This window comes from Thunnus thynnus, chromosome 5, assembly GCF_963924715.1.
Source record: "Thunnus thynnus chromosome 5, fThuThy2.1, whole genome shotgun sequence".
Classification (NCBI taxonomy): Eukaryota; Metazoa; Chordata; class Actinopteri; order Scombriformes; family Scombridae; genus Thunnus; species Thunnus thynnus.
This window is the reverse complement of record NC_089521.1, coordinates 18,627,156-18,637,722: the sequence shown is the minus strand read 5'-3', so window position 1 is coordinate 18,637,722 and position 10,567 is coordinate 18,627,156. Positions and strand designations below refer to the sequence as shown.

At 39.8% G+C, this 10,567-nt stretch overlaps 1 protein-coding gene across 1 annotated transcript; it reads right to left on the bottom strand.

Annotated features, from left to right (window-relative positions):
* Nucleotides 1-206: 206 nt before the first annotated feature.
* znf592 (zinc finger protein 592) lies at nt 207-8,599 on the bottom strand. Its single transcript, XM_067589754.1, has 9 exons — nt 8,438-8,599; nt 5,745-8,005; nt 4,978-5,156; nt 4,711-4,884; nt 4,465-4,624; nt 3,684-3,944; nt 2,904-3,007; nt 2,633-2,774; nt 207-2,516 (listed from the first exon to the last, which is right to left on the bottom strand). The coding sequence occupies exons 2-9, from the start codon at nt 7,983-7,985 to the stop codon at nt 2,037-2,039; spliced, it is 3,741 nt and encodes a 1,246-aa protein (XP_067445855.1). The 5' UTR covers nt 7,986-8,005; nt 8,438-8,599; the 3' UTR covers nt 207-2,036.
* Between the last annotated feature and the right edge of the window lie 1,968 nt (nt 8,600-10,567).

Here is a 10,567-nt window from a genome sequence, read left to right as displayed (position 1 = left end):
CCAATGGGATGAAGTCATCCATCTGTTGTTGGTTTCTTATTGGACGCATGATGCACATTAGGGTGTCTTGTGCCATTCTGACTTGCTGTGACGATTGTGATGTACGTGACCTCAATGCAGAACCACTAATTACCACACACACACACACACACACACACAAGTAAATACTTTGGGGAGGAAAAAAAGACAAAAAGACAAAGCAGAAATATAATTAAATGCACCAATTTATTTGTAAGTACTTTAAGTAAACATAACAGCAAGGCACATGGGCCACTGCATGCTGAATAGATGTAATGGCTTAAGAAATGCTGTGAATCCAGGGTTCATTGGCTACTGTATGTACACAGGTTACTTTCCTACACGAGTCCTCGCTGTACACAGTATCAAAAGTACAAATGTCTTTCAACAAGCACTACAAAAGAACAAGTCGTGAACAAGTCATTCTTTTCAGCCTCTGCAGACAAACAGCTGCAGTATGGTGATTTAAGAACTCAAGATTACAGAGAAAGAAAAGAACTCACATAGCACTTACATAGTAAAGTTCACTTGCCAGTTAAGTCAATATGACCATATAGCCTTAATATCATTCCCAAAATAATTTATAAAATTGAATAATGTGGGATAATACACATTTTATAAACTAATTTTACATTGCACTGAGATTATCTGCAACTCCTCAAAGCCTTTCAACATTTCAACACTAATTATTCATCACTGCCTTTTACCACGGAGGTAGGTACTGTCATGTATTCAATACAAAACAAGAAGTGCAGCTTTACAAATCAGAACCTGCCAACAATAGCTATCCATCATTGTGAGCTCTTAAGTGATCATGCATTTAACAAATTCCTCCATCTTACTCATATAATTATTATTATTATTATTATTATTATTATTATTATTATTATTATTATGATGATGAGAAATATAATGTTAACAGGTCCCGGTTTATAAAATGTTGACTCCAATACGCCATCAAACGTCACTTTCACACCTGATCTGGATTACCCAAAACAATGTACCCTGATTTGACATAACATTGACCGTTCACTTGCCTGAAAAATACACTTCTGGCAATTTGAGGTATTTTCAATACTGCTGAACCATACATCCGATAACCCTCCTTTTCACTGAACACTCATTCAAGAAAAAAGAAACAAAACGTGTAAAAAAAAAAAAAAAAAAAAAAAAAAAAAAAAAAAAGGCCAGATCTGGGACAACACATGTACCCACAAATCAAACATTTCAGTTCAATATACTTGAAAACAAAAGCATTTCAGAATGCTTGTATAGTCAAAAGCATCTTGTTCTTGCATATACGGTAGCCTAACTTCACTAGGCTTTGCTTAGCAAGGCAACTCCAAGCCTGTATTTTCTCTCACCTTTTAGATTAACTGTTTAGTATGAATGCAGAGGTACTGCTTCTAAATGAATATTGAACTATACTATGTTTTGCAATAAATGGCGACTAAAATTCTAGCTTTGTACTGCAAATTAATTGCAACACTGTCATGTCATAATAAACAGTAACCTGGATCACATCCAGGTAATAGTGTGTAGCATTAAATACTTCAGACAATATTTAAGCAATTGAAATTGCTGTTGATTACAAAGGAGAAAATCCACCACTTCACTGTGACATCAATCACTGCCAGACCTAAAAACTAACAGACATTCCTCAGTCTCCTGTCGGGGTGGATGGAACATTTGTTTTTTCAAAAAAAAGACCAAAAAATAAAAGCTGTAATATGTTGCTGTCTGAAAGGCAAGAGGAATATATTGCCAACATGCAAAGTTAAATAAAAATAGTTGAAAAATGATTATCAATAAGTCCTCTTATTTATGAAAATAATGTTCTTTATGAAACCGTTTGAATGTGCTGCACTGCCTCTGAATATCTTAGGAGGAATTTAAAAAATAAAAAGCCCAATGACTTTGTACCACCTCCATGCAGAACATCGAGCGTTGTTTATTTCTTTCACATGAACACTGAAGCTATGAAAGCAGCTTCAAAAGGTGTGTCGAGGTGGCTCTCACTACCGTAGAGAGACCGTTTGTGTCTGAGAGTGAGTGCTCAGTTTTAAATTACACTCCGCGGTCTTGTCACACTGCAGACTTGTTGGCTCCCCTGCCTGTGAGGACTGAGTTTCATTTAGCTCCGGTAACAAGTCATTTACCTCATCGGTCTCTGCTGATCTAACTGGCTGCTTCTTATCTCTAACCTCTCCTTTCTCTTCTTCCTCGGGATCTTTGACTTTGTGTACGATGAAAAGATGTCTGTTGAGAGACAGCACGGATGTGAAACACAGGCCGCAGTGAAGGCACTGAGGAGTGTTTTCGTCAGTTTTATGCTGAGGTATATGCTGCTGGAACTGCGTATCGTCGTCTGTGATGAAACCACACTTTGAACAGCGGAACTGAGTTTTCAGTCGCTTTGCTGAAGGAGCCTCTAGACTGCCAGCACGATCCTGCCCCTCCTCCTGTGTGCCCATGGCAGGTTTTCGTAATATGAGCCCCTGCAAATCAAAAAAGTCACACATCTTAAAATGATGTCCAATAGGATTTGTAACATTTGCATTTGTACCTGCAGTTATTAGTTTGTTATCTATGTTAAGAAATATTGAATACGTACCTTGCCCGAAGCCGTTTTGCACTCCTGGATGGATGTTTTTGGCATTTGGCCCAGGTCAGGATTTTTGATTCCATGCATAAGACTAATGTGGTTCTTCAACATCACACTCGTCCTGAATATTGTCTTTGTATCTGTGCAATACCTTAAGGGTAAAAATAAATAAATAAATTAATTAATTAATAAATAAATAAATAAAATACAGTTGCCAATAATGAACTGGAATTTACTGATTTAATGGCAATTTCTTCATTTTCAAACATACAAATCTTACCAACAAGTGTAAATTTTCTTTTTTCCATCGTGGTCATTGCGAATATGTCTTCTTAAACTGGTTGTAGAGTTGAAAGACTGCTCACATTGTCGACAGGGATACCTCTTCATTTACAGTTGAAAAAAAAAAAAGTTACATTAAAAACAGAATTGAGCGGAGTGACTACACAACCATGACAAATCACAAGGATATCTTCCAACACGCTAATATAACTTATATTGCACTTACTAACTTGGGGTATGAGGTAGCCATTAAGTCTAGTCAGTTTAGTATTTATGCACTTAGAACTATTATTTATTATTATATAACCAAGCCGCCTAGCCCTCAAATGGAACAGTAAATCATTCATCATCTTTTACCGTTTTTACTGTCATTACAGCAGCACAGCACACAATGCGCTGAAAGGACAGTAGTTGGCTAAAGTGTTTTCAACCAGGGTGACTACTCAGAAGAACCACGAAAACTCAGTCTGTTAAATGTTACTATAGCTTTCAGGCAGGCTGAAAGAAAAGTATGTATTAAGAAAATTGGGACTTTGTTCTTATTTTTTTTTGGTTCTTTTATTTCACTGTCACTCAGCTACTGTAAAACGTGAATTTTCTCCACAGGACTCAATAAAGTGTTATCTTATCTATTGTAGTTCTCCTGCCCAACACTACTCTATATCCTCATAATAAAAGAGAAAGGGAGCCAAGAAATGTATTTGAGTGAGCAGCAGCAATTCAATGTTTGGGTTCAACACAAACTCATTTCAGCATGGGGAATTAAAAGATCCCTCACCTTTCCGTGGTTGGTCTTCACGTGGGAAACATAAGAGTCTCGTTCAGGGAACCACTGGAGACACTCCCCACATGTCCAGCCGGTTGGCTTCACACGAGGTTTGCTGTCCTGCTCGGCCTTTTTTCTGGGACTATCTGTGTGTTTAACAGGGTTGTGACCCTTCTGTTGTTGGACGGAATGAGCATCCTGGTACCAATCACTCTTGACTGTTTGATTACTGTTCTTCTCTGCCTCCGGTCTCATGTCTCCTCCATGGACGCTCTACAAAACAGAAAATACATGGCAAAAATCATGAAAAGTGATAAAACATAACAATACTATTGTCTTTAAACATATGATTTAATACAGATGATATCTGACTATTCTTTTGCCTGTGTAGTGAAACAAGACTGACAGCGTTGCTGGACTAAGTAACTTCATAATTTACCATGTTGATTTTTCTGCATCATGTGCTTGGTATTGCATATTAACTAACATTAACTGTAGCTGAGCTAATAATGAACAAGTCTAATCAAAATGAAATATCACTTTCTTGCACAGTTTTAACATAGTTTTCACAGAAATTATGGAAATCACCAGGCAGCTGCTATTTGTTTTCATTATGCAAGGTTCAAGTATGAAATAGCTAAACAAATATGTGGATACATGTTTAAACTCTTCAGACATGAAATCCAACCCACAAATACATGCAGGGATGCAAGAGATTACTTGCAGGGAGTTTATATTGAGCTGACAAATATACTAAAGATCTCTCTAGAGGAAAAATATAATCAGGGCAAACCTTGAAGTGTTGCATTAACAGCTGCTTTTGCGGAAAGACTGAGTTGCATTCTGGACACTTGAATATACACACAACACGCTTGTTGGCGTCCTGGTGGAAATGCTGAAACAGTAACTGTTTTTTCTTGAAGATTTTCTCACATGAACACTTAAAGATTAACCTGCAATACAAAGAGATGATGGTTAGAATGGACTGTAAAAAGAAATGTGCAACTTTTAACAGTCAGGTCACAAGATGTTCACTTACTGAGGGGACACTTTGCTAGAATTGTGTTTATTTTTCAGATGAACTTCACAGCTGTCTGAGGTCTTGGAGGCAACTGGACAGATGGAGCACTTGTACAAGACCTCACAATGTTTCTCTTCGATATGAGTCTTTTGTCCTTGAATGGTCTTGAAAACCATATCACAGTGAAGACACCTGGAGGAAAAGGAAGCATAATGCCGCTTTACTGTCACTGTACACCACTCATACTTTTTTAATAAGACCTGCTTTTCATACACGGTCACTTACTTGTACCATGCTTTGCGTGCATAGTGCAGACAGTTTTCCTTGACATGCTTCTGTATGTCAGCCGAGCGACTCAGGGCACCACACTCGGGACAGCAGTAAGGGGACTTGTGTGTGTGAATGCGTTGGTGAGCTCTGAAGCTGCACTTGTTGGGTAGCAACATTGAGCAAACCTTACACATCTGTAATAAAAGAAAAGAAGAGAGAAAAGTATAAAAAAGATAATAAGACACATGAACAATACTGGTCACAGAGCCTGGAAACGATAAGTCTGGTGACATTTAAAAATTTCTATTAAATGACCATAAACAACCAAGTACTGCCGGTGTGACCGAAGACTCATGTAGCTTAATAATCTGTGCCACAGAGCTCCATTATTTTCCAACAACTATTAAAAACACATCAGTGAGTCACACCGTGCAAACTGGCTGACATGCTCCTTCATTAAATGACCATGGCTACTGTAGTTTATTTTGAGTCAATCCCACATACGCTGTTGCGCTGCTGTAAAAACACACAAATCATCGGCTGAAAATAGTCCCCCAAAAAGCACTATATTTAGCAAAACTAATCTGTTAGAATGATTTCTTCAGTAGGAACAAATAGACTTGATGCTGAATACTACAGATAGGCTGTGGAAGTCGTAACATATAGAGAGACAGACTAAAGTACTGTTGGTCATGGTCTTTTCATGGGATTTGTTGACAATCACAAAAATAAAGAATATTGCAAGCCTTATATTTTACTATTTCAATAAAACATCAACTCACTAATCCTTCAATATCTTCAGACAGCCTCTGGTAATGGCCTGCAAGTGCTCTGTAGTCAGATAACTGCTTGTTACACTCCAGGCAACGAAGTCTGTGGCGGATGACGTTGTCTGGATACAGGGGCATGACGGGTTGATTTTTAGGTGAGGGTGCTGGTGTAGCATAAGAGTCCCCTTTGACTGGTTCAGCACTCAGAGGTACAAACATGTGTTCCTCTGCTATGGGTTTCATATGGAGCTGCGTGCACTGCATCACCATGCCATTGTTCTTGTGCTCCCGTGCATGTGCCAACAACGCACACTTGTTGAAGAACACCATCGTCTTTGCGCAGTGCGTACATCCTACTTCAATGTGAACGCTCCTCCTGCTGTAATGATACGCAAGACTCCTCTCTACCCCGAAGGAGTCCCCGCACTCTAGGCAGCAGTACCCGCGTGGTGGAAGTTTGATATTGCTCTCCGGAGGGGGGTTCAGGTTGGGCACATATGTAGGCACAGGGTTGGTGTTGTTCAATAGCCTGTTTAAGGTTCCTGCTGCTGTGTTGGGAATAGAGGTTCGTGGGCAAGGGTTGGCTGTTTTGACCTGATGCACCAGTGGGACAGTGCTGTACACTGTTGAGGAGAGCGTGTGCTGGCTCTGTTGATGAGAGGTGGACCGTGCAGTTACTGAGGCAGCAACACTGTGAGGGACAAGATTCAGACTAGCTAAGTGCATTGCTTTGGGAAGGAAGTTTGTGCTAGTTGTATGGCCTGCTGTAGCTGATACTCTCTTTGGTTTCTGCCCCTGATGTGCACTAGATCTTTTGACAGGACCACTAGTATTATGGAAAATTGTTGCAGACTCCATCATGCCTGACCTTCTGGAGTTTGCCTCCGATTTGTTGTGTAAAAGTTTTGGTGATGATGTACTAACTGGGGTTCCTTTAGTCTGCAATCCAACTGTGCTCTCTAGAGCTGCACTTTGAGACTGATGAGGTGACATATTGCAGTAAGAATCTTCACTCATCATACTCTGCGATGGAGAGGATTCGTAGGCAGAATGAACTTCATCTGTTTCTGAATCGGGCAGCACACTGGTGACAGTGCGCTTGATCTGCCCAGATGTGGTTTTGATGGTTTTAATTCTGACCCTTGGTATGGCAGGGGGTGATCCAGATGCGACAGCAGGGGATGCTTTGCCACTGCTATCACTGCAGATGCTTACAGGGCTGTCAGATGGTTTCATCAGCCGTCTCACAGCTTCAAGTGGACTTCTGGGACTTCGTGGGGAGATAGGCACCTTGGGGCTGTATTTCATGCAGTCATTCGGAACGGCTGATGACTCTCTGGGGTTAGTCTGTTCGCTGGGATCTTTTCTAGCATTCAAAGCCACCAGAGCCTCAAGGCAAGAGGATAATTTAGATGTCTGAGAATTGACATGTGGATAAGAGGTGGGAACATCCACTGGGGTTCCTGAATTGTAGTTGGTCTCAATCAAGTTCTGGTTACCACGTGGTGGGGGAAGGGCACAGTGTGCTCTAGATGTTTTATCAGTTTCATTACTGACACAAATGTCAGATGGCTCCTCACTGCTAGCACTTTCTGCTCTGCTCCTTTGAGTGTTCTTAGGAGTATTAGAGTCCTTTGGACATTCATCAAACATGCTGAGGTCCAGTTTTTTTGGACTGTCTGGGATTGAAGGTTCCACCAAAACTGAAGCTTCTGGGAAACAGGGTCTCTCTTGTTTTGCATGCATTTCATCTCTACTACACTGTGTGTCTTCAGACTCAGGACTGGAGATAGGACTAAAATGAGAAAGTGACTGGGAAAATATTGGTGTTCCATCAGGCTTGTGCTGAATAGGTGCTTTTCCAAGAAGCTCTCTTGAGCTCTCCCCATTCAAAGCAGAGACAAATGATTTGGAAAAGCCAGTGTTAGTTGTCTCATCAGAGTCAATGGAAGTCCCTTGTCCCCTGAATCCATTTTGCAATTCTGGACCTGAGTGAAGCCCATCACCGAAACCTTCCAATGACTCCTGGCGACTTGTGTTTTTCACAATAACACTTACAGCAGGGATATCTGCTGTAGTGACAGCTTGGCTACTCAATAAGCTGTCATCCAGACATATCCCTGTGTGTTTCAGATGACTCTCTGTCTCCTCATGACTTTCCTGGGTGGGCTCTTTAGCATCCAACCCCGTGGCATCTGGGATGTCAAAAGCAGCCAAAAGATCATCAAAATCTGGGGTTTTCATGTCACCCATGGCTGCACAGTCTCATAAACCTGCAGAAACACATACAGAGATAGCTTATCTTATCTTTACATTTGCACAGTGGTCACAGCAGGGAGAGCTGTAGGAACTGTTGACAGCTTAAAAAGAGTTGTTTTACAAAGTGGATAATAACTATAACAGCTGGGTAGCATTCTCTATGCTAACGTTAGCTCTAGCTAGCAAGCTAAACCGTAACGACTTTTGCTATTTGTCTACTATTTTGAAGCAAAGCACACATTAAACACACCACAAGCATATTAACATTTCATACAGACTATTATGGTCCTAGCCTTACCACATATCAAATCCTTAAAAGGCCCAATTTAACTACAGGGTTTGACGTTAGCTTTGCTATTTAGCAATGTAGCATAGCAAAACGCTAGCGCATAAATCATAGTCAAGCAATCCCAACTCGTCGCATATTGATGCACCATTTGGCTCACCATTTGCTCCGCAGTTATGTTTAACAGCTCTAATAAATTATATAGCAAAGTTAGTTGCAGGCGCTGAGTGTTCGCCAGCTATACTGTAGCTAGCTGTTGCAGGGCTTCATAGCTAAGTTACAGGCTACTAGCTACTAGCCTTAACTTCGTTTTCCTTTTCCTTGAACATGAGTAATTCAAGCCCTGGATGCGGTCTTACAGGCGAGAGGCGGCGCCATAGCTGACATTACTACTACTGTATATGTCCCGACACTCTGCAGGGATTAAAGCAGTTTATTGTGCGTCATGGCTCATTGGTAAAATACACAATCGTTTACATTGTATTTGGTATATTGCTAGAGGTAGATAGGTATCAGAAACTCAGAATCACTTTATTAGCAAAGCATGCAGCATTCAAAGATGTGTCTTTGTTTTTGCTCCCACAAATGCAAAATGAACAAAGTAGTAATAAAATTAAAAGAAAAAAATTAAATCTCTTTATAGAATGGAATAATAATAGTTTTGAATTGGGATATAAAACTTGAAACGAAATATTGACTGTACAAAGGAAATATGGACTGTACTATGGACCAAAAAATGGTTACCAGTGCAAAAAATCAAACGTGACATCAAAATAATTTAATCATGTAACACTGGAGGTTGACTGCAATGTACAATCCAGCTTGATTAAATAAAGTGACAAGTTCAGGGATTAAACGAAGGATGTGAGATGTAATGTCCAGTTTGATAAAAGTACAGTTCAGCTGTTCAGTAGGACAACAAGAAGCTGTTCCTGTGTCTGCTGCTGGAGGTTTTTGTGGATCTTTTTGAGGGGGGGGGGGGGGGGGGGGGGGGTGAGTGTGGATGGAGATGGTGATGTGACAGGACAGAGTGCACAGTGAACTCAGCAGTCACATGTCATCTTTTAAATCAATTCTCAATCTTATCTATCTAAAATCTTATCTTTTTAGAAAGGGCTTTATTTAATTATTGACGTATTGTTTTACGTCCAACATGTCTCATCTATTTTACTATTGTTTTTTTTTTATTGTTTTATTATCATTTGTAATCTTATAGCATGACTCTGCTGCACTGAATGTACGATCTAAATGACTGAACGCTAGACTTAACCAGGCTTACACTAATGCTCATGCTCATGTTCAGGTTATGTGGAATGGAATGGGAAACATTCACATGACTTGTAAGCGTTTTATGTCATAGATATATACACATGTATACACACACATATCTATGGTTTTATCTCAGTAATCAAACAAGTCAAGGTGCTGGGGGTGCAAATATAGTGAAATACATTAATATAGTGTGCTCGATTAAAATGCCTTAAAATTAGGATTTATGTCAACTTCAACAGTAAAATTTGGCCAATGTTCTTCAGCCACATATGTGTTTGTTTGTGTGTACTGCTTAATGGAGCAATCCATTGTCAGTGGCAGAAGTGCTTAGTTGATCATCAATTCATAATCAGATAGAAATCAAGGACATCAGGCATTAGCTCCACTCCTTGTTCTTGTTAGCAGCCTGGATATGTTGTAAATTACAGGGCATTACAAAGAAACGTGAGTCATTGTTTTATTTATTATTACAAATAATTTCCTTGCAGGTAGTATAGTGGAGTGGACTATCCACATTAAATCATTAACTGAATCTGGATACATTCACAATGAAACGGTTTCTCAATACTTTTTACACTTTGCTCCCCATAAACAACTCTCCAATCATGCTGTTTGAAATTTTTGACCATGATTTAACAAGGACTGCCAAAGTTCCCCATCAGTTTTGGCATTTGTGGTGATACTCTCATTTTGGGAGTGGGGGCAAGTTCAGCTTCCGGCAACCATTGGAGCCTTAAAGTTTGTACACAACTTAAATTTTGCGGGGAAGGAGGTAGTTTTTCATTTTAATGTCCTGTAAGACAAAATTGAGGGCGTTATTACTCATGACTCTTCGTTTCCCGCTAGTCAGGCTGAAGTGACACCAATTCCTGTTAAATGCACACACACATACTCACGCACAGAGGCCTGAATCACTTTCTTATCAGAAGAAAATTTGAAAAAAGAGCAGCAGAAACTTAATAGAAGCAACAATATAACAATATCTGATATTGATGTGGACTGTCAGTGACTGTATAGT